General features: G+C 42.7%; 1 protein-coding gene across 1 annotated transcript in view; it reads left to right on the forward strand.

Annotated features, from left to right (window-relative positions):
• The window catches only part of LOC112255881 (histone-lysine N-methyltransferase, H3 lysine-36 specific-like), a 38,300-nt gene extending 13,973 nt beyond the window's left edge, over positions 1 to 24,327 (forward strand). Inside the window, exons 10-16 of the mRNA XM_042326069.1 lie at positions 16,703 to 16,908; positions 17,069 to 17,181; positions 18,389 to 18,658; positions 18,956 to 19,173; positions 19,678 to 19,804; positions 20,813 to 21,023; positions 22,588 to 24,327. Coding sequence (XP_042182003.1) covers positions 16,703 to 16,908; positions 17,069 to 17,181; positions 18,389 to 18,658; positions 18,956 to 19,173; positions 19,678 to 19,804; positions 20,813 to 21,023; positions 22,588 to 23,330 — 1,888 coding nt within the window. The 3' untranslated portion in view covers positions 23,331 to 24,327. The remainder of the gene's footprint in view (positions 1 to 16,702; positions 16,909 to 17,068; positions 17,182 to 18,388; positions 18,659 to 18,955; positions 19,174 to 19,677; positions 19,805 to 20,812; positions 21,024 to 22,587) is intronic.
• Positions 24,328 to 24,870: the final 543 nt, after the last annotated feature.

The raw sequence follows: 24,870 nt of genomic DNA on the forward strand, positions 1-24,870 counted from the left end.
AACACCCTCAATTCGGCTATTTAAATGTGTAACGGATGTGAAACGGCTAGCTTAGTTAGCGGTGCGCGCTAAATAGCGTTTCAATCGGTTTCAATCGGTGACGTCACTTGCTCTGAGACCTTGAAGTAGTAGTTCCCCTTGCTCTGCAAGGGCCGCGGCTTTTGTGGAGCGATGGGTAACGATGCTTCGTGGGTGACTGTTGTTGATGTGTGCAGAGGGTCCCTGGTTCGCGCCCGGGTATGGGCGAGGGGACGGGTTAAAGTTATACTGTTACAAATGCATAGATGACATGTATTTTTTCCCTGCCCTGTTTCGAGACAGGTGCATGATAATGGTCCATTCTAGATCAAAATAACTTTCACACATACAGTACCAGTCAAACATTTAGACACACCTACTCATTCAAGGATTTTTCATAATTTGACTTTTTTTTTAATACATTGTAGAATAATATTGAAGACTTCAAAACTATGAAATAACACATGGAATCATGTAGCATTCAAAAAAGTGTTCATCAAAATATACTTGAGATTCTTCAAAGTAGGCACCCTTTGCCTTCATTTCGGCATTTGCCGTATGGTTAGTGAGAAAGTGCACATTGCAAATGTACGGTCCCTTACTAGACGTCCGAAAACGTTTTTAAAATTCGCGGACGGCGTCGGGCCGAGCGGCAGGGCCGGACCTACCAGGAAGTCATCAAATGAACTTTGTCGGACATTCGGTTTCCGTTTCACAAAAATAATAAGATTTTGGTCATTTTTCCACTGTCCCAGAATATCCCACAGGGGGTATAAGCAATCATATTGCTATCGGACAAAACATCACGATTCACGACGGGGCCTTATCTCGAAAACGGAAAATATTTCGAAGCCGAAACTCGGTGAGCGTAGGTTTGGCATAATGGGCAGTTGGCCCCGAACAAGATGGCATCCAGGCCTCAACGGTTTTTGAGTTATGGCCATTTATCTGGGATTAAAGGTCCAAAATGAAAATAGAGAAATTATTTTTCCACTTCATGTCAAAGTCAAGGAGCCTCCGGTGTCAATAAAAAAAAGAACCAGCCATTTATCTATCGTCATTTAAGAGAAATCGTACAATGACAGATTGGTGATGTTCACGGATAGGTGTTTTTTTTTTTTTTTCAACGGTTACAGATCTAGTTGCAGGGTGTTCTTACGAATCTTTTTAAAGTGTGCTGCGGAGCTCTGCGAGATTTCTGTGATTTTCTATGATTTTCTGAAATAACACACACTCACTAAACCCTCTGTAAATAACTCAGTTCTTAACGTAAAGACTTAAAACTCAGGATTCTGTAAAGGCATACCCCAATCAGGATATGGGTTTATTTATAGCTTCCTGTGCCAACCGGAAGTGCCTTAAATGATGTCATAGTGGCAGTTTCCAAGGGTTAAAAAGGTCAGATCTTTTCAAAACTTCATATGTGTGATTAGGCAATCCCCATAAACTGTAAGTCAGTCATTTCTCCCAACAGATGTCAAAGAAAAGCTCTCACACACACACACAGCAAGGATGGAGTGACAAAGTGCGGTGCTTAAAGACACAGAGAGCAGGCAATGGCATTACCATAATCCCTAGGCCGTGCCGAGTTCAACGAGATATCCCGCTTGACCGTAGCTCGCTTGCATTTTACAACCATATTTTTATTTTTGGGTTACCAGGTGCCTATTTTAAACAGTCCATAAAGCACTCAGGGCGGCCCCCATGGATAGAGGGTCGTAGTAGGGTACTCCCATAGCGGGCATGGACAATAGGAGTCCCGGTAAATGCATTTACAACCATATTTTTATTTTTGGGTTACCAGTTGCACAACAATGCACGTGCATTTGCAATATGATTCTATAGTGAAAAACACCACCAAATGGACATGATGAAATCAACACAACGAGTGATGGAAAGGAACAACTATCACTGCTCGGCCATCCTGTGTTCATCAGGCCAGTCAGTCAATTTGCATTTTGCATTTTTGAGCATGTCAAATTTCATATGGTAAATGCCCATTGAACCATATTGCAAATGCACGTGCACTTGCAATATGATTGTATGTGAAAAGACATCACAAAATGGACAGGATGAAGTCAACACAACGAGCGATGGAAAGGAACAACTATCACTGCCAGGCCATCCTGTGTTCATCTGGCCAGTCAATTTTGCATTTTGCATGATTTTTGAGCATGTCAAATTTCATATGGTAAATGCCCATTGAACCATATTGCAAATGCACGTGCACTTGCAATATGATTGTATGTGAAAAGACATCACAAAATGGACAGGATGAAGTCAACACAACGAGCGATGGAAAGGAGCAACTATCACTGCCAGGCCATCCCGAGTTCATCTGGCCAGTCAATTTTGCATTTCTGCATGATTTTTGAGCATGTCAAATTTCATATGGTAAATGCCCATTGAACCATATTGCAAATGCACGTGCACTTGCAATATGATTGTATGTGAAAAGACATCACAAAATGGACAGGATGAAATCAACACAACGAGTGATGGAAAGGAACAACTATCACTGCTCGGCCATCCTGTGTTCATCTGGCCAGTCATTTTGCATTTTTATGCATGACAAATTTTGAGCATGTCAAATTTCATAAAAGTAAATGCATAAACAAATGGACATTGAAATCCATATTTTTAATTTTGCACCAGTTGCACAACAATGCACGTCCACTTGCAATATGATTGTATGTGAAAAGACATCACAAAATGGACATGATGAAATCAACACAACGAGCGATGGAAAGGAGCAACTATCACTGCCAGGCCATCCCGAGTTCATCTGGCCAGTCAATTTTGCATTTCTGCATGATTTTTGAGCATGTCAAATTTCATATGGTAAATGCCCATTGAACCATATTGCAAATGCACGTGCACTTGCAATATGATTGTATGTGAAAAGACATCACAAAATGGACATGATGAAATCAACACAACGAGTGATGGAAAGGAACAACTATCACTGCTCGGCCATCCTGTGTTCATCAGGCCAGTCAATTTTGCATTTTTGAGCATGTCAAATTTCATATGGTAAATGCCCATTGAACCATATTGCAAATGCACGTGCACTTGCAATATGATTGTATGTGAAAAGACATCACAAAATGGACAGGATGAAGTCAACACAACGAGCGATGGAAAGGAGCAACTATCACTGCCAGGCCATCCCGAGTTCATCTGGCCAGTCAATTTTGCATTTCTGCATGATTTTTGAGCATGTCAAATTTCATATGGTAAATGCCCATTGAACCATATTGCAAATGCACGTGCACTTGCAATATGATTGTATGTGAAAAGACATCACCAAATGGACATGATGAAATCAACACAACGAGTGATGGAAAGGAACAACTATCACTGCCAGGCCATCCTGTGTTCATCGGGCATTAATATCAGAATTTCTGTAAATGCATTTTGGAGCATATTTTAATTTTTGGTTAATGCCCATTGCACCAATCAAATCCATCGTAATATTTTAAACAGTCAACAAAATGCACTCAGGACGGCCCTGACAGAGAGAGGGCCGTAGTAGGGTGCAACCATATCGGGCATTAATTGAGAATGACCCTTAAATGCATTTAGGACCATATTTTAATTTTTGGGTTCCCAGGTGCACCACTTTATTTTGGGTTCCCAGGTGCACCCACTTTATTTGCAAATCCCAGATGCACAACTTCTATTTTGGGTCACCAAATGCACATGATTCCTAACAGCGCAGCTATCTGCTTTATAGCCCGAAAAGGGTGCTATCAGTGTGGGTGCCCTGGTTCACCTGGTGTGCAATTGTGGATGTGGGGGGGATCCCATGCTGGAATCATCCCCGGAAATAGGAACCTGGGTGGTGAGTAAGGGCCTACAAGCCTGGAGGTCAAATTTTTGGGTTACCAGTTGCACGTTTTCAATCACCAGTTGCACGTTTTCAATCACCAGTTGCACAACAATCAGTATCCATCGTGATATTTTAAACAGTCCATAAAGACTTTGCATTCCTGTAGGCCAGTGATTTTTTTTTTGGCATGTCAAATTTCATAATGGTAAATGCCCATTGAACCATATTTTTATTTTTGGGTTACCAGTTGCACAACAATGCTTGCATTTGCAATATGATTCTATAGTGAAAAAACATCACCAAATGGACATGATGAAATCAACACAACGAGTGATGGAAAGGAACAACTATCACTGCTCGGCCATCCTGTGTTCATCAGGCCAGTCAATTTTGCATTTTTTTGAGCATGTCAAATTTCATATGGTAAATGCCCATTGAACCATATTGCAAATGCACGTGCACTTGCAATATGATTGTATGTGAAAAGACATCACAAAATGGACAGGATGAAGTCAACACAACGAGCGATGGAAAGGAGCAACTATCACTGCCAGGCCATCCCGAGTTCATCTGGCCAGTCAATTTTGCATTTCTGCATGATTTTTGAGCATGTCAAATTTCATATGGTAAATGCCCATTGAACCATATTGCAAATGCACGTGCACTTGCAATATGATTGTATGTGAAAAGACATCACCAAATGGACATGATGAAATCAACACAACGAGTGATGGAAAGGAACAACTATCACTGCTCAGCCATCCTGTGTTCATCAGGCCAGTCAATTTAGCATTTTTGAGCATGTCAAATTTCATATGGTAAATGCCCATTGAACCATATTGCAAATGCACGTGCACTTGCAATATGATTGTATGTGAAAAGACATCACAAAATGGACAGGATGAAGTCAACACAACGAGCGATGGAAAGGAGCAACTATCACTGCCAGGCCATCCCGAGTTCATCTGGCCAGTCAATTTTGCATTTCTGCATGATTTTTGAGCATGTCAAATTTCATATGGTAAATGCCCATTGAACCATATTGCAAATGCACGTGCACTTGCAATATGATTGTATGTGAAAAGACATCACCAAATGGACATGATGAAATCAACACAACGAGTGATGGAAAGGAACAACTATCACTGCTCGGCCATCCTGTGTTCATCGGGGCAATCAATTTCACATTCCTGCAGCATTTTTATAGCATGACAAATTCGTGATGGTACCTGCCCATTGAACCATATTGCAAATGCACAGTGACTTTGCAAAAGTAAGAAAACATAAACAAATGGACATAATGAAATCACCATATTTTTATTTTTGGGTTACCAGTTGCACAACAATGCACCTGCATTTGCAATATGATTCAATAGTGAAAAAACATCACCAAATGGACATGATGAAATCAACACAACGAGTGATGGAAAGGAACAACTATCACTGCCCGGCCATCCTGTGTTCCCATAGCGGGCATTAATATCAGAATTACCGGTAAATGCATTTTACAACCATATTTTTATTTTTGGGTTACCAGTTTTAAACAGTCCATAAAGCACTCAGGGCGGCCCCCATGGATAGAGGGCCGTAGTTACTCCCATAGCGGGCATGGACAATAGGAGTCCCGGTAAATGCATTTACAACCATATTTTTATTTTTGGGTTACCAGTTGCACAACAACGCACGTGCATTTGCAATATGATTCTATAGTGAAAAAACACCACCAAATGGACATGATGAAATCAACACAACGAGTGATGGAAAGGAACAACTATCACTGCTCGGCCATCCTGTGTTCATCAGGCCAGTCAATTTTGCATTTTTGAGCATGTCAAATTTCATATGGTAAATGCCCATTGAACCATATTGCAAATGCACGTGCACTTGCAATATGATTGTATGTGAAAAGACATCACAAAATGGACAGGATGAAGTCAACACAACGAGCGATGGAAAGGAGCAACTATCACTGCCAGGCCATCCCGAGTTCATCTGGCCAGTCAATTTTGCATTTCATTTCTGCATGATTTTGAGCATGTCAAATTTCATATGGTAAATGCCCATTGAACCATATTGCAAATGCACGTGCACTTGCAATATGATTGTATGTGAAAAGACATCACAAAATGGACAGGATGAAGTCAACACAACGAGCGATGGAAAGGAGCAACTATCACTGCCAGGCCATCCCGAGTTCATCTGGCCAGTCAATTTTGCATTTCTGCATGATTTTTGAGCATGTCAAATTTCATATGGTAAATGCCCATTGAACCATATTGCAAATGCACGTGCACTTGCAATATGATTGTATGTGAAAAGACATCACCAAATGGACATGATGAAATCAACACAACGAGTGATGGAAAGGAACAACTATCACTGCTCGGCCATCCTGTGTTCATCGGGGCAATCAATTTCACATTCCTGCAGCATTTTTTTGGAGCATGACAAATTCGTGATGGTACCTGCCCATTGAACCATATTGCAAATGCACAGTGACTTTGCAAAAGTAAGAAAACATAAACAAAACATGGACATAATGAAATCACCATATTTTTTATTTTTGGGTTACCAGGTGCCTATTTTAAACAGTCCATAAAGCACTCAGGACGGCCCCCATGGATAGAGGGCCGTAGCAGGGTACTCCCATAGCGGGCATGGACAATAGGAGTCCCGGTAAATGCATTTACAACCATATTTTTATTTTTGGGTTACCAGTTGCACAACAATGCATGTGCATTTGCAATATGATTCTATAGTGAAAAAACATCACCAAATGGACATGATGAAATCAACACAACGGGTGATGGAAAGGAACAACTATCACTGCTCGGCCATCCTGTGTTCATCAGGCCAGTCAATTTTGCATTTTTGAGCATGTCAAATTTCATATGGTAAATGCCCAAGGGTTAGAAAAGTCACATCTCTCCAAAACTTCATATGTGTGACTAGGTAACCCTCCTAAACTGTAAATCAGTCATTTCCCCAGGAGATGTCAAAGAAAAGCTCTCATACACACACACAGCAAGGATGGAGTGAAAAACTGCGTTGCTGAAAGACACAGAGAGCAGGCAATGGCATTACCATAATCCCTAGGCTGTGCCGAGTTCAACGAGATATCCCGCTTGACCGTAGCTCGCTCGGTCTGGGCGCAGCGACCATTTGAAAAGTAGGCCCAATATGAAGCCTGCCCCACAACGTCATTTGCTTTTGGGTGACAGCGGCAGAACCGTTAGGTTTAGAAGGAAAATTCAACCACAGGAATGTTCCTAAGGTCCTTCCGATCCGTGCAAGCCTAACCTTGACCGTGTGGCATTAACCCTTGACAGTTAAAAGAAGGTGTTTACATCAAACAGTTTGCATTGACTTCTCTCCCCATAGGAATACATTGCCTGCACACCTAAATTCAACCTGGAGTCTATATGGGTTATGAATGCCGTATGAACCTGTCTTCGGTAACAGTCCATCAGGCCACTATGAGGTCTACCTGTGTTGATTCTAAGCTTCCTAGACCAACCGGAAGTGGTTCAAATCCCCCTAAAAGTGTATATCCATACCCTGCCTGCAGTTTGATAGACATAGTGCATTCAACCCTGTGTAAATCAGTCAATTCTTAACGTAAAGACTTAAAACTCAGGATTCTGTAACAGCATACCCCAATGAGGATATGTGTTGACTTATAGCTTCCTGTGCCAACCGGAAGTGTCATAATTGGTGTCTCAGGGGCTGTTTCGAGGGGTTAAAAAGTCAGATCTTTCCAAAACTTCATATATGTGATTAGGCAACCCCCATGAACTGTAAATCAGTCATTTTTCCCATAAAATTTCAAAGGAAAAATAAATCACACTAAAACACAACTTGGAAGGAGGGACGTATTGGGGTGCGTAGAGACAGACAGTGACTGCAATAGTTAGCTTTGTTCGAGCTAAAAAGAACCGTCAGACCTAGAGTTCCGAAACTTTAGAAACCTGTTCTAGACCTCAGGTCGATGGTGCGTGGTGAGTTAGGTGGCTCTAGGTTCTCGGACCGAGAAACAGCCTCGTACATTTGCAATGATTTCAATTCATTTTGACCATTACGAAAATGACGACATTTAGAAAAGTCTCAGAGACGCAAGGCTAGGTGCATTGAAACCGGCTCGGCCCATAGAGACAGACCCCAACGTTTCTGTCCGATAGCTCATTCAAGGACCCCGTAGCAAGGCATGGAAAAAAGTGGATTTTCAGCACCAATTAGGGTTTTACTCGGGCACCGAAGGACCTATCGAGCCGAAACTCGGGATTCGGGGTCGCCTCACATAGGCCTTCACATAATGTCCGACCTGGACCCGCAGCTAGAACGTAACTATGTGTTTTACGTTTTTATTATGTTTTAAACCGAAGGCGCTGTGAATTATGGGCCTGCTCTGACATATGTGATAGTTGGCTTCTAAATGAGTAGGAAAAAGTGGGTTTGGTGTTAATTGATATCAGTTTGGTGTCATAATGACATCTAATTGACTGATGGACACTGACTGCTAGTTGACTTTTGTACATTTGCAATGTGTTTAAACGGAGAGGGACCATCACCAAAATGGCATTCTGAAATCAACACAAAAAATGGCATCACCATAGTCTCCAGACTGTGCCGAGTTCAACGAGACGCCCCGCTTGACCGTAGCTCGTTCTGAGTGCAGCGACCTTGAAAAAAAAGAAGGCCCAAAATGAAGCCTGCCCCACAATGTCATTTGATTTTGGGTGGCAGTGAGAGAACCGTTAGGGTGAGAAGCACAATTCGACCTCAGGTACGTTCCTAAGGTCCTCCCGATCCGTGCAAGCCTAACCTTGACCCTGTGGCATTAACCCTTAACAGTTAAAAGAAGGTGTTTACATCAAAAAGTTTGCATTGACTTCTCTCCCCATAGGAATACATTGCCTGCACTCCTAAATTCAACCTGAAGCCTATGTGGGTTATGAATGCCTTATGAACCTGTCTTCAGTAACAGTCCATCAGACCACTATGAGGTCTACCTGTGTCGATTCTAAGCTTCCTGGAGCAAACGGAAGTGGTTAAATTGACCCAAAAGGTGTTTTGATGTACATCACCTTCAAACCCCATTCAACACTGTGTAGATCGTAGATAGGTCAATTCTTAACTTAAAGACTTAAAACTCAGGATTCTGTAGGTTTCTATGTCAGTCAAGACATGTGTTGACTTATAGCTTCCTGTGCCAACCGGAAGTGCCTTTAATTGGGTCACACTGTCTGTTTTGAAGGGTTAGAAAAGTCACATCTCTCCAAAACTTCATATGTGTGACTAGGTAACCCTCCTAAACTGTAAATCAGTCATTTCCCCCAGGAGATGTCAAAGAAAAGCTCTCATACACACACACAGCAAGGATGGAGTGACAAAGTGCGGTGCTTAAAGACACAGAGAGCAGGCAATGGCATTACCGTAATCCCTAGGCCGTGCCGAGTTCAACGAGATATCCCGCTTGACCGTAGCTCGCTTGCATTTTACAACCATATTTTTATTTTTGGGTTACCAGGTGCCTATTTTAAACAGTCCATAAAGCACTCAGGGCGGCCCCCATGGATAGAGGGTCGTAGTAGGGTACTCCCATAGCGGGCATGGACAATAGGAGTCCCGGTAAATGCATTTACAACCATATTTTTATTTTTGGGTTACCAGTTGCACAACAATGCACGTGCATTTGCAATATGATTCTATAGTGAAAAAACACCACCAAATGGACATGATGAAATCAACACAACGAGTGATGGAAAGGAACAACTATCACTGCCCGGCCATCCCGAGTTCATCTGGCCAGTCAATTTTGCATTTCTGCAGGATTTTTGAGCATGTCAATTTTCATATGGTAAATGCCCATTGAACCATATTGCAAATGCACGTGCACTTGCAATATGATTGTATGTGAAAAGACATCACCAAATGGACATGATGAAATCAACACAACGAGTGATGGAAAGGAACAACTATCACTGCTCGGCCATCCTGGTTCATCAGGCCAGTCAATTTTGCATTTTTGAGCATGTCAAATTTCATATGGTAAATGCCCATTGAACCATATTGCAAATGCACGTGCACTTGCAATATGATTGTATGTGAAAAGACATCACAAAATGGACAGGATGAAGTCAACACAACGAGCGATGGAAAGGAGCAACTATCACTGCCAGGCCATCCCGAGTTCATCTGGCCAGTCAATTTTGCATTTCTGCAGGATTTTTGAGCATGTCAAATTTCATATGGTAAATGCCCATTGAACCATATTGCAAATGCACGTGCACTTGCAATATGATTGTATGTGAAAAGACATCACCAAATGGACATGATGAAATCAACACAACGAGTGATGGAAAGGAACAACTATCACTGCTCGGCCATCCTGTGTTCATCAGGCCAGTCAATTTTGCATTTTTGAGAATGTCAAATTTCATATGGTAGAATACAACTAAAGTATGTTGATACAGTTCTTATACGTGTGTAATTGACCAAAATTACAAAAACGGTCCAGAAAGCACTTTTTTAAGGGTGTGTGAAGTTTTTACAAAATTTTGACATTTTTGACTTTTGACTTTTGACTTCCTATGAAATCATATTGAAAGTGGACAAAACATATTACTTATGCCCATGTAAAAAAAAAAAAAAAAAAATATGATGATAAAATTGGACAAAAGTATATTCATACAGTTCTTACACATGTGTAATTGACAAAAAAATCGAAAGAATTTCGAAAAACGGTCCAGAAAGCACTTTTTTAAGGGGTGATAAGTTTTTGACAAAAAATCATTTTTTCAAAATTTTGCTTTTGGATGTTGACTTGGGTGCCATTTTCCAATATGAAAAACCATGGTGGAGCGAATTCGCCACCTGTTGAATTTTTAAAGTGTTACAATAGGCAATCGCCATATGGCAGTTGCAATACACTTTGCACGAATTTACGCCGAATTGGGTGGTATTGGCCAATGTGTATATGGTTTGTCCGATGCCAATGACTTCCCATCCATTTTTGTCCACTTCAGGACATGCGAGTGGGAGATGATTCGGAGCGCGCATCACTCAGGGAGAAGGGAATTATAATTATTATATTCAGCCCAAGGGCTCAACGGCCACTAGCCACAAGAGGCAAGGATTTTCTTTATTTTCTTTAGGGGGCATTACTGCCACATAAAGGGGATGCCGCAGAAAAATTCTAGGCATTATCAAGTGCTTGTCAAATTGTGAATGAGAGACTGATGAAGTGTGTACAGTGCATGTCTAGTGCATAAAAGGAGATTACCGTGAATCAATAGTCACGTAGAATTTTACAGCGGTCAATGACTCATGACAGCCGGTGTGGCAGCAACTAGGGCTGTGGCAGTCAAAGTTTAGTCAGCCGGTGTGGCAGCAACTAGGGCTGTGGCAGTCAAAGTTTAGTCAGCCGGTGATTGTCAAGCAGATACCTGCCGGTCTCGTGGTAATTGACCGTTAGTTAACATTAGAGGTCGACCAATTATGATTTTTCAACGCTGATACAGATTATTGGAGGACCAAAAAAGCCGATACCGATTAATCGGACGATTTAAAAATAAAAATAAACATTAAAAAAAAAAATTCTTTGTAATAATGACAATTACAACAATAGTGAATGAACACTTCATTTAACTTAATATAATACATCAATACACATCTATTTAGCCTCAAATAAATAATGAAACATGTTCAATTTGGTTTAAATAATGCAAAAACAAAGTGTTGGAGAAGAAAGTAAAAGTACAATATGTGCCATGTAAGAAAGCTAACGTTTCAGTTCCTTGCTCAGAACATGAGAACATATGAAAGCTGGTGGTTCCTTTTAACATGAGTCTTCAATATTCCCAGGTAAGAAGTTTTAGGTTGTAGTTATTATAGGAATTATAGGACTATTTCTCTCTCTACCATTTGTATTTCATTAACCTTTGACTATTGGATGTTCTTATAGACACTTTAGTATTGCCAGTGTAACAGTATAGCTTCCATCCCTCTCCTCGCCGCTACATGGGCTCGAACCAGGAACACATCGACAGCAGCCACCCTCGAAGCAGCGTTACTCATGCAGAGCAAGGGAAACAACCACTCCAAGGCTCAGAGCGAGCGAGTGACGTTTGAAACGTCACTTGAGGTACACAAGCCTAATCTCAGGAGTTGATAATAATAAAATAGAAAGGATATTTTCTCCAAACCATTATAGGGAGTGTTCACATCACATGCAGCTATTCTGTGTTGAGCAGTTCAGTAACAGGTCCTCCTATATGCTTCATTTACTGTTATTTATGCAACTTGTTGTTAAAAAAAATGTTGGGCTATATGTTTTGATTTTTAATACAGTCTAAGGCTGTGTGATGAGACTCTCTAATGATGATTTGAAAAAGGTTGCATGCAGGCTGTACACACTTCATCAGTCCCTCCATCAGGTCCTAATGACCTGGTACTCCGGGCTCTATTGTCTCTCCATCAGGTCTTAATGGCCTGGTACTCACAGGGCTCTGTTGTCTCTCCATCAGGTCCTAATGGCCTGGTACTCAGGGCTCTGTTGTCTCTCCATCAGGTCCTAATGGCCTGGTACTCAGGGCTCTGTTGTCTCTCCATCAGGTCCTAATGGCCTGGTACTCAGGGCTCTGTTGTCCCTCCATCAGGTTCTAATGGCCTGGTACTCAGGGCTCTAGTTTCCCTCTAACCGCTCTGACATCAATGCAAATGCATTCAAAAATCACATCAAAACATTGATCATCAAAACAGTGTCTTGCTTTTTAAAACTCACCTCACTTTGATCAATTTGAAGAAAAAAATTCAACAGCAGGTTGAAACTGAGTGAAAAACATGGTCCTTGTGGATGTTGTTTCAAAGCCAAACAATCAAATGGACAGTGCTTGCTAAGGTGATGATTTAATTCAAAACACTCATGCATATTCGAGTTTATGCATAGGCCTATGAGCCTAAGCCTGAAATATAATACATGGACTACCGCATATTTAAAAAAAACTGGTTTTAGTTGGTCTAGCCTATATTTCAAAATTAAACAAATTGTAGTAATGACCTTTGAGTGAGGACTGTATTATAATGCATACTGGGTGGACTGGTTACCTTCTGCTACTCTCTAAAAGTTCTCGTCAAGGAGAGAAGGTAGAGTTCTAGAACATGCTGTTGGTTCATTGATCGTGTAGGGCAGCTAACCCTGGAGTTATAGTGAATCTGCGATTTTTGAATAGCCTAATCATAGGGCTTTTTTTTAATGTTCATAATTAATTGGGTGAAACATGACCTTTCAGAATATCTCTCTCCTTCATTCCTTTCTCCGGCACGCAGAGAGAGGGGCGGTCAACAGTTAAATGAAATGTTTTGTTGTGAATACATGTTACTGTCGATGTTCCCGAACAGTTTTCACTAGGTTTCCCAAATTAAGCACTGGGTAAATGCAGGAACAGGGTTGGAGAGCCCATGTCATACAGAATTTGGGGAGAATATCACCTGTCGCGCAGCGAGAGGCTGCATGCTCCTCAAACAGTGGTTGATGCTTGGAGTGAAATAGCAAGAGTAGCCTGAAAAACGAGCCGGAGGGAAAGCAGCCTCCATTCACTATTGGAGTGCATGTGGATGACATGTCTTTTATCCCCTCCCCTGTTCCTGGCCATTTTGATAATGAGCCATTGTAAATCAAACTAATTTTACATATTAGTGAATATATGATCGCTTGTTGAGAGAACAGCATGTGCAGCCTGAGGCAAGGGACAGAGAGCAAGCTTTTTTCTACTTTCTCAAATCATCAATAGCCTTTAGTCATATCATGCAGCCCATATACACTATAGATACAAAAATATGTGGACACCCCTTCAAATCAGTGGATTTTGCTTTTTAGCCACACCCGTTGCTGACAGGTGTATAAAGTTGAACATGCAGCCATGCAACCTCCATAGACAAACATTGGCAGTAGAATAGCCTGTACTGAAGAGCTCAGTGACTTTCAACATGGCACCGTCATAAGATGCCACCTTTCCAACAAGTCAGATAGTCATATTTCTGACCTGCTAGAGCTGCCCAGGTCAACTGTAAGTGCTGTAATTGTGAAGTGGAAACGTCTAGGAGCAACAACGGCTCAGCCACGAAGTGGTAGGCCACACAAGCTCACAGAAAGGGATTGCCGAGTGCTGAAGAGCGTAGCACGTAAAAATCGTCTATCCTCTGTTGCAACACTCACTACTGAGATCCAAACTGCCTCTGGAAGCAACATCAGCACAAGAACTGTTCGTCGGGATCTTCGTGAAATGGGTTTCCAGGGCCGAGCAGTCGCACATAAGCCTAAGATCACCATGCTCAATGCCAAGCATCAGCTGGAGAGGTGTAAAGTTCGCCGCCATTGGACTCTGGAGCAGTGGAAACACATTCTCTGGAGTGATGAATCACGCTTCACCATCTGGCAGTCCAACGGACAAATATGGGTTTGGCTATACCAGGAGAATGCTACCTGCCCGAGTGCATAGTGCCAACTTTAAAGTTTGGTGGAGGAAGAATAATGGTGTCTGGCTGTTTTTCATGCTTCGGGCTAGGCCCCTTAGTTCCAGTGAAGGGAAATCTTAACACTGCAGGATACAATGATATTCTAGACGAATATGTGCTTCCAACTTTGTGGTAACCGTTTGGGCAAGGCCCATTCCTGTTTCAGCATGACACTCACTAATGCTCTTGTGACTGGATGGAAGCAAGTCCCCGCAGCAATGTTCCAACATCTAGTGGAAAGCCTTTCCAGAAGAGTAGAGGCTGTTGTAGCAGCAAAGGGGGGACCAAATCCATATTAATGTCTATGATTTTGGAATGAGATGTTTGACAAGCAGGTGTCCACATCCTTTTGGCATGTAGTGTATGTTTTGATTTCTAAGTCCATGCCCAACGTCCGCCATTCTTCCCCTTCTGCCCCTGAACAAGGCAGTTAACCCTAGGCCGTCATTGTAAATAAATATTTGTTCTTAACTGACTTGCCTTGTTAAATAAAAAGTAAAAGGTTAATTTGGGGACCGGTCGTAAAGCATTAAACATTTATGGAAATTGAGCTAGCTAGCTTGCTGTTGCTAGCTAATTTGTCCTGGGATATTAACGTTCAGTTGTTATTTTACCTGAATTGCACAAGGTTCTCTACTCCGACAATTAATCCACACACAAAATTGTTGTTTTCTCATTTTTTTCTAGTCTTCTGAATCGTTTCTAGTCATCTCTCCTTCTTCCAGGCTTTTTCTTCTTGGCGATTGGCATCTAACTTTCATACTATTACCACAACAACAGACCGACCTCAGATCATCTTTCAATCACCCACGTGGGTATAACCAATGAGGAGATGGCACGTGGGTATCTGCTTCTATAAACCAATAAGGAGATGGGAGAGGCGGGACTTGCACCGCATTTAGCGTCACAAATAGAACTGACTTCTATTTTAGCGCCTTGGCAATGCAGACGCTCGTTGGCAAAGCAGACGCTTGTTGGCGCGAGCGAACAGTGTGGGTGCAATGATTTAAATAACATTTATGTGTACATTTATTTTGCAACGTTCGCCCATGTGACGCGTCCGATATGGTCAGCATGTAAGACATTCTTAAGGTTTGTATCACACACAGCTAAAGTTGCCAAATAACTCTCGTGTATAGGACCTGTTTCAAATGATCCCTTTTACGCTCAACAGAGCTACTTCATACATGCACTCGCTCCGGAATGGAACAAATATGCTTCGTACTATAAAACCATTCAATATAAAATAATGGAACGGGACTTATAAGCATATCTTGTCTGCTAAATTAACTAGCCTACAGCATGGCGCATAGCCGAATTACATTCAGTAGGCTAACTCATATTCTGTTCTTCTGAAATAATATTTCTTAATTTCATAATGTTTCTTTAGACCTGCCTAAAATAAATAATGAATGTATTGTGATGGTGTATATTAAATAGATTTATTAGACTTGGAAAAAACACACAAAAAAACATTATTTAACCTTTTATTTAAATGTTGATGTTCCAAAGGTGTGCATCAGAGGCTTGAATGCAAGGAGGCCTGGAGATGCTAAATGTGTTTGTTAATTAACGGTAAATTACAGTGAGACCGGTCGTCTTTAGCGTGACAATAACCGGCAGACATAATGTCATTACCGCCACAGCCTTTGTAACACCCCCCGCTCTTTTGCCCTCAGAACAGCCTCAATTCGTCGGGGCATGGACTCTACAAGGTGTTGAAAGCGTTCCACAGGGATGCTGACCCTTGTTGACTCCAATGCATAACACAGTTGTGTCAAGTTGGCTGGATGTCCTTTGGGTGGGGGACCATTCTTGATACACACAGGAAACTGTTGAGGGTGAAACCTAGCAGTGTTGCAGTTCTTGACAAAAACCAGTGTGCCTGGCACCTACCACCATACCCTGTTCAAAGGCACTTCAATCTTTTGTCTTGCCCATTCACCTTCTGAATGGCTTACATACACAATCCATGTCTCAATTGTCTCAAGGCTTAAATATCCTCCTTTAACCTGTCTCGTCCCCTGTTAAGTCCACTTACACTGTGTATAAGACAGTAGTTTTGGAATTGTTAGTCAGATTACTTGTTGGTTATTACTGCATTGTCGGAACTAGAAGCACAAGCATTTCGCTACACTCGCATTAACATCTGCTAACCATGTGTATGTGACAAATAAAATTTGATTTGATTTTGATTTCAATCAGTGTAGATGAAGGGGAGATCAATAAAGGATCATAGCTTTCACCTGGATTCACCTGGTCAGTCTGTCATGGAAGGAGCAGGTGTTCCTAATGTTTTGTATACACAATATGTAAAATCTCCAATCCTTTGTTCAGGTGGTGGCCTGCGGAGGTGTGTCTTCCTAAGAACATCCCAGAGAAGATTCTCCGTATGAAACATGAGGTGGGGGAGTTCCCCGTTCAGTTCTTTGGTTCTAAGGACTACGCCTGGACCTACCAGGCCCGAGTCTTCCCTTACATGGAGGGAGATGCCAACAACAAGGACAAGATGGGGAAGGGTTGTGACGCCATCTACAAGAAAGGTTAGAAAGAAACCTCCTTTAACTGGTTATAATAGAATATATAACAAACAATAGACTTCATTTTAGGAAGAAATGCCAAAGAGCATTTCCTAAGTCTTAAACAATAGAGATGTTTCCAGGTACCACATAGCTGATAAATCTAACTCCCGTTTCCTTTAAGCTCTGAATGAAACAGCTGAGCGGTTTATAGCGCTTCAGGCTGAGAAGGAGATGAGACAGCTTCAGGAGGACAGGAGGAACGACAAGAAACCTCCTCCCTACAGACACATCAAGGTACCGCCCCTTTAAACCTTCTCCCTACAGACACATCAAGGTAACGCCCCTTTAAACCTTCTCCCTACAGACACATCAAGGTACCGCCCCTTTAAACCTTCTCCCTACAGACACATCAAGGTACCGCCCCTTTAAACCTTCTCCCTACAGACACATCAAGGTTCCGCCCCTTTAAACCTTCTCCCTACAGACACATCAAGGTACCGCCCCTTTAAACCTTCTCCCTACAGACACATCAAGGTACCGCCCCTTTAAACCTTCTCCCTACAGACACATCAAGGTACCGCCCCTTTAAACCTTCTCCCTACAGACACATCAAGGTAACGCCCCTTTAAACCTTCTCCCTACAGACACATCAAGGTACCGCCCCTTTAAACCTTCTCCCTACAGACACATCAAGGTACCGCCCCTTTAAACCTTCTCCCTACAGACACATCAAGGTTCCGCCCCTTTAAACCTTCTCCCTACAGACACATCAAGGTACCGCCCCTTTAAACCTTCTCCCTGCAGACACATCAAGGTACCGCCCCTTTAAACCTTCTCCCTCAAGACACATCAAGGTACCGCCCCTTTAAACCTTCTCCCTACAGACACATCAAGGTACCGCCCCTTTAAACCTTCTCCCTACAGACACATCAAGGTACCGCCCCTTTAAACCTTCTCCCTACAGACACATCAAGGTACCGCCCCTTTAAACCTTCTCCCTACAGACACATCAAGGTACCGCCCCTTTAAACCTTCTCCCTACAGACACATCACCCAGGTGGACCGCCCTTTAAACCTTCTCCCTACAGACACATCAAGGTACCGCCCCTTTAAACCTTCTCCCTACAGACACATCAAGGTACAGCCTTTAAACCTTCTCCTACAGACACATCAAGGTACCGCCCCTTTAAACCTTCTCCCTACAGACACATCAAGGTACCGCCCCTTTAAACCTTCTCCCTACAGACACATCAAGGTACCGCCCCATTAAACCTTCTCCCTACAGACACATCAAGGTACTGCCCCTTTAAACCTTCTCCCTACAGACACATCAAGGTACTGCCCTTTTAAACCTTCTCCCTACAGACACATCAAGGTACTGCCCCTTTAAACCTTCTCCCTACAGACACATCAAGGTACCGCCCCTTTAAACGTTCTCCATGCATAATTCACGCAGAAGTTTGAATTGCATCCGTTTATCTCAAGTGCTTATTCTTCTCAGGTGAACCGACCAATTGGCAAGGTCCAGATCATCACGGCGGACCTATCGGAGGTGCCTCGCTGTAACTGCAAGGCGTCTGATGAGAACCCGTGTGGCATGGACTCCGAGTGTATCAACCGCATGTTGATGTATGAGTGCCACCCTCAGGTGTGTTTGGCAGGGGAGAGGTGTCTGAACCAGAGTTACACCAAGAGACAGTACACCCAGGTGGAGATCTTCAGAACCTTGTCACGAGGCTGGGGGCTACGGGGCGTCTCCGACATCAAGAAGGTACAGACTAGGGCATCAAACTACAAAACAAAACAGCTCCCCTTGTGTTTCTGTTTTATTAAGAGAACCTTGTCCCACTACAGTTGTGCATGGCTGCCTACATAATTGCCCCCTTGTACACATAAAGTATTTTCAATTCAATTCCAAGGCCCTTTATCCCTGAATATCCTTGATGATCTTGTTTTAAGATGTGGACATACAATAGTATATTTAGCCTCCATACTGCTGTGTCTGTGATGTAAAAGGTGTTGTGTATCAGCTGGATTATAACCGGAGTCTGTGCTCTCTCTCTCTCAGGGTGCATTTGTGAATGAGTACGTGGGGGAGGTGATAGACGAGGAGGAGTGCAGAGCCAGGATCAAACATGCTCAAGAGAACGACATCTGTAACTTCTACATGCTCACTCTGGACAAGGACCGGATCATAGATGCTGGACCCAAGGGGAACCAGGTTCCATTTCACTGCTGCCAGCCCAACTGTGAGACCCAGAAGCCTGGAGACACCATGGGGCTTTTGCCCTGGAGGACATCCCCGGAGCCTGGTTCCATTTCTGGTCAGACTAACTCCTGGAGCCTGGTTCCATTTCTGTACTAACAAACTTACCTGGAGCCTGGTTCCATTTCTGTTACTAACTACTGGAGCCTGGTTCCATTTCTGTTACTAACTACTGGAGCCTGGTTCCATTTCTGTTACTAACTACTGGAGCCTGGTTCCATTTCTGTTACTAACTACTGGAGCCTGGTTCCATTTCTGTTACTAACTCCTGGAGCCTGGTTCCATTTCTGTTACTAACTCCTGGAGCCTGGTTCCATTTCTGTTACTAACTCCTGGAGCCTGGTTCCATTTCTGTTACTAACTCCTGGAGCCTGGTTCCATTTCTGTTACTAACTCCTGGAGCCTGGTTCCATTTCTGTTACTAACTCCTGGAGCCCGGTTCCATTTCCATTCCTCAGGCACTAGGGCTTGTGACCAAAAGTATCTTTGTAATGTGTAAAGATACGCTGTCAGGTTCTGTACAGGTATCTTTATTTGTGTGCAGGTGTGGAGTTGACCTTCAACTACAACCTGGAGTGTCTTGGTAACGGGAAGACGGTGTGTAAATGTGGAGCGCCCAACTGCTCTGGGTTCCTGGGGGTCCGACCAAAGGTAAGGCTCGGAGACTGACAAATGTCAACATACAAAATATTTGAATTTATCTACAGAAATCTACAATAAGTGCTTTTAGTTGTTTACTGTGTGATGATGAGTTATACTATTAAAAAAGACAGGCAGACTGAGGAATATAGCAGACTAGTGAATATAGCAGACTGGTGAATATAGCAGTCTAAATGTAGACTGGTGAATATAGCAGTCTAAATGTAGACTGGTGAATATAGCAGTCTAAATGTAGACTGGTGAATATAGCAGTCTAAATGTAGACTGGTGAATATAGAAGTCTAAAGGCAGACTGGTGAATATAGCAGTCTAAATGTAGACTGGTGAATATAGCAGTCTAAAGGTAGACTGGTGAATATAGCAGTCTAAATGTAGACTGGTGAATATAGCAGTCTAAAGGTAGACTGGTGAATATAGCAGTCTAAAGGTAGACTGGTGAATATAGCAGTCTAAAGGTAGACTGGTGAATATAGCAGACTAAAGGTAGACTGGTGAATATAGCAGTCTAAAGGTAGACTGGTGAATATAGCAGACTAGTGAATATAGCAGACTGGTGAATATAGCAGTCTAAATGTAGACTGGTGAATATAGCAGTCTAAAGGTAGACTGGTGAATATAGCAGTCTAAAGGCAGACTGGTGAATATAGCAGACTGGTGAATATAGCAGTCTAAAGGTAGACTGGTGAATATAGCAGTCTAAAGGTAGACTGGGGAATATAGCAGTCTAAAGGTAGACTGGTGAATATAGTAGACTAGTGAATATAGCAGACTGGTGTATATAGCAGTCTAAAGGTAGACTGGTGAATATAGCAGACTAGTGAATATAGCAGACTGGTGTATATAGTAGTCTAAAGGTAGACTGGTGAATATAGCAGTCTAAAGGTAGACTGGTGAATATAGCAGACTAGTGAATATAGCAGACTGGTGAATATAGCAGTCTAAAGGTAGACTGGTGAATATAGCAGTCTAAAGTAATGACCTGTGTGTCTTGTCTCCCAGAACCAGCCATCTAAAGCACGGGAAGGAAGGGAACTAAAGGAGGGCAAGAAGAAGGTTCTGGTGAAGAGGAAGCCTCAGCAGGAGGTGACGAAGGAGAGGGAGGACGGGTGTTTCAGCTGTGGGGACGGAGGACAGATCGTGTCCTGTAAGAAGACAGGATGTCCCAAGGTCTACCACGCAGACTGTCTCAACCTGGCCAAGAGACCTGCAGGTGAGTGAAGGGGCGAGAAACCACCTCCCCATGGAAGCTCTTTGACACAAAATGGCTGTTATATTGCGTGTGATTTTTGTATGGGACTTGCCTAAGAGGTTGTAGTCTGTAGATTTTTGTGTCATTAGAACTCATCAACAAGAGATTTGGACATGGGGAGGGGTGTAACTTCCCACTGGGCACTCCACGTAATTTCAATGTGGATAATTACGTAATATTAGTTTGAGACATTGATCAATTAGATTAAAACCTATATTCACCCACTCAAAAATACAGCCAAAATGTAGTTGAATTTCCAATGTGTTTATCACTATGCTTTCAACCATCTCAGAGCACAACCAGCTTTATATGATTACATAAGAATAAATATGTAGTTACTGTATTCTCAAAATGTGGCCGTAAATGTTTTACTCATTTGAAGGTAGAATTTTATATTAGTTTGTAAGATATTCTCTGGTGCTTTTGGATACTTTGTAGTCAGTAGTTTATGAAAGTGCACCATGTCATTGCTCTCTCACTTTACTGTGTGTGCGTGTCTTGCTAGCTGTCACTCAAATGGTGAGGGGCTGGAGCTAATTGGCTGAAACTCAAATTGCTCTGGTGCTGGTCCACGTCAGGGTAAATGTAGGGAATGATTTCAGAAAAAAAATCACATTCAAACTAGGGATTTCGTGGCTAATTCAGGTAAAACAGTAATTTTGCTAATAGATTATGCATGTATAAACTACACATTGACACATCCAGCTCAAAGCGTAAGGTTTAAATATATATATATATATATTTACTGGTCGCCAAAGCACCGGAGCATGTCTTTAACTAATATGGAATTGTGTTTGGTTGACAATGCAACCAAATATCAACATTTAAAGGACATATACCTACGTTTTGGAAGGTTTTATCTGAGCCGCTGGTTTAATCCCATTCATGATTGAGTTGGAGTCATGAATCCAACATAGCATCTGTTAACTTGTTGAGAAGTTAATAGGCTATTCATTGTATTTTAAAAGTGATATTGAAATGCGTTGCGTTGTCAACACAACCAAATATCAACATTTTTGAAGGAGATGTCTCTCCTCTGCTTGGATAGTTCCATCTGTCTGGCCTTAATTCTTTCAACTTTTATTTTTTTGATTGAGATGGAGATGTGATTCCAACAAATCAATTATTCATTTGTAGACCAACAGGAATTAACGCCAGACTCAGTCGGTGGCACAGATGGAATTATACAGGCAGAAGATACATCTCCTTTAAATGGTCATATTTGGTTGCTTTGACAACCAAACACAATTCAATATCATTAAATATGAAACCCTAGGCTTATTGTGTTGTCTATTTGTAGTTGATTTAGTACATCGGAGAAGGAAAGAAGTCATATTAGTAGTTTTTGCTTTTTGTTCAATCCTCAAATCTGGAGTTTCCTGAAGGACTGTAAGAATCTGTGGTTCAGGAACGTCAAATCAAATGTATTTGTCACATATACATGGTTCGCAGATGTTAAAGCGAGTGTAGTGAAATGCTTGTGTTGAGCTCTATTGTTGCAGTGATTCTGTGTCTGTATTCTAAGGCCGTTGGGAGTGCCCCTGGCACCAGTGTGATGTCTGCGGTCATGAGGCAGCCTCCTTCTGTGAGATGTGTCCCAGCTCCTTCTGCACGCAGCACCGTGAGGGCTTGCTCTTCATCTCTAAGATAGACGGGCGGCTCGCCTGCAACGATCACGACCCCTGTGGACCCGAGCCCCTGGAACCAGGGGAGATCAGGGAGTACGTACCTCCTGGGGGCATGCCTCTCCCCCACCTCACCCACCCCCAGGGTCAGGTCCCACCCAGGCCTGGTTCCACCACTGCTGGTTCTATCCCCTCCACAGTTGCCCCAGACCTGACCCAGGACTTGCTACTGCCCCCTACAGGGAGCTTGTTCCTCAACACCTCCCAGAACTCCAATACCTCCTCCTACGGACCCCCTAGCAGTCCCTACATGTCTGATAGTCAAATACTGCACTTCTCCCTTCCTTCTCCCCCCTCCTCCTACAAGGACGTGAAAGAGGAGGAGGAGGAGGATGGAGAGCTGGAAGACGGACAGGTGGGTGGATTAGAAGAGGATGCAGAGGAGGATGAAGAAGAGGAGGAAGGAGAGGCGATGGAGGTAGTTGAGGAGGAAGATGAGCAGTATGAGGGCAGACTAGGAGAGGAGGAAGGGGGAGATGTGTATGACACCTGGGGGGACTACATGGAGGAGGAGCCAGACGATGAAGGGGAGGTAGAGGGACAGGAGGAGGAGTGGGGGAGGGTGGAAGATGAAGAGAAATGAACTCTGTTTTACATCCCTCCCCCTTGTCTTCCATTCCTTCTTCCATCTATCCATCTCTTATGAAAATACTGTTTCTCTAGCTCTCATCTCTCTAGTGACATTCTGATGGACTGACACTGAGAGACAGAGAGAGAGATTGTCCTGGTGGTGCCAAGTGAAATACGAAGCTGCCTCTGTGTTCACACTGCATTGCCTTCCTATGCCCAGCATAGCATAGCACAGTGTGGGATATAAACTGGTGCTAAGGGGCTGGGAGGACTGCTCTGGTCAGCCTCTGGTCCATCTGTTGATATGTTATTAGTATGTGCTCTGGTCAGCCTCTGGTCCATCTGTTGATATGTTATTAGTATGTGCTCTGGTCAGCCTCTGGTCCATCTGTTGATGTGTTATTAGTATGTGCTCTGGTCAGCCTCTGGTCCATCTGTTGATATGTTATTAGTATGTGCTCTGGTCAGCCTCTGGTCCATCTGTTGATATGTTATTAGTATGTGCTCTGGTCAGCCTCTTGTCCATCTGTTGATATGTTATTAGTGACTGGTGCTGTTTTTCTTCTCTCAAAGTTTATTTTATTTAATTTTTTTTTACAATTGGAAAACAAAAAAGGATGGGCAGCCTCACTCAGCCACACCCTGACTATACCGGATCTGTTGCGTGTGTGACCATTGCAAAATAAATGTACAAATTCAATAATTACATCCACACTGCTTGCGCGCGTCAACTAACGTCCTCGATGCCAAACTCTGAAGTAGAACATGGTTCTTTTTGAGACAATCTCACGTCTCCTTATTGCTTTACATAAAGATGCAACCCCACATGTTTGCTTGAAATGAGAAACCTGCAGATATTATTCAAAGATAACTTACTAGGTTTCCCTTTTAATTTGTGGATTATATGCCAGAATGGAGATACATACACAGACATACACACACACACACACACACACACACACACACACACAGACACACACACACACACACACACACACACACACACACACACACACACACACACACACATACACACACACACACACACACACACACACACACACACATACACACACACACACACACACACACACACACACACATACACACACATACACACACACACACACACACACACAGACATACACACACACACACACACAGACATACACAGACATACACACACATACACAGACATACACACACACACACACACACACATACACATACACACACACACACACACACACACACACACACACACACACAATTTTTGTATGACCTGGGTCAAAGTTCTCCAAAGGACCTCCTCAGAATGGGAACACGTATGTATGAGAAGGTAAAATAACAACCCACTGTTCATCTCCCAGGACAAACTAGCTAACAACAGCTATCCAACGTATTGTTCATGAACATTTCCTGTGTATTTACACCTGTCCCCAAATGAATATAGTTTGGTTTTGTTATTTTAACCTGCAAGTCATGATCGCGTCTGGTTCGAGTAGATAAAATCAACACGCCCACGATGGCGCACGCACGTGCAGGGCCGGTGG

This window comes from Oncorhynchus tshawytscha, linkage group LG08 (genome assembly GCF_018296145.1).
Source record: "Oncorhynchus tshawytscha isolate Ot180627B linkage group LG08, Otsh_v2.0, whole genome shotgun sequence".
In the NCBI taxonomy this organism is placed as follows: Eukaryota; Metazoa; Chordata; class Actinopteri; order Salmoniformes; family Salmonidae; genus Oncorhynchus; species Oncorhynchus tshawytscha.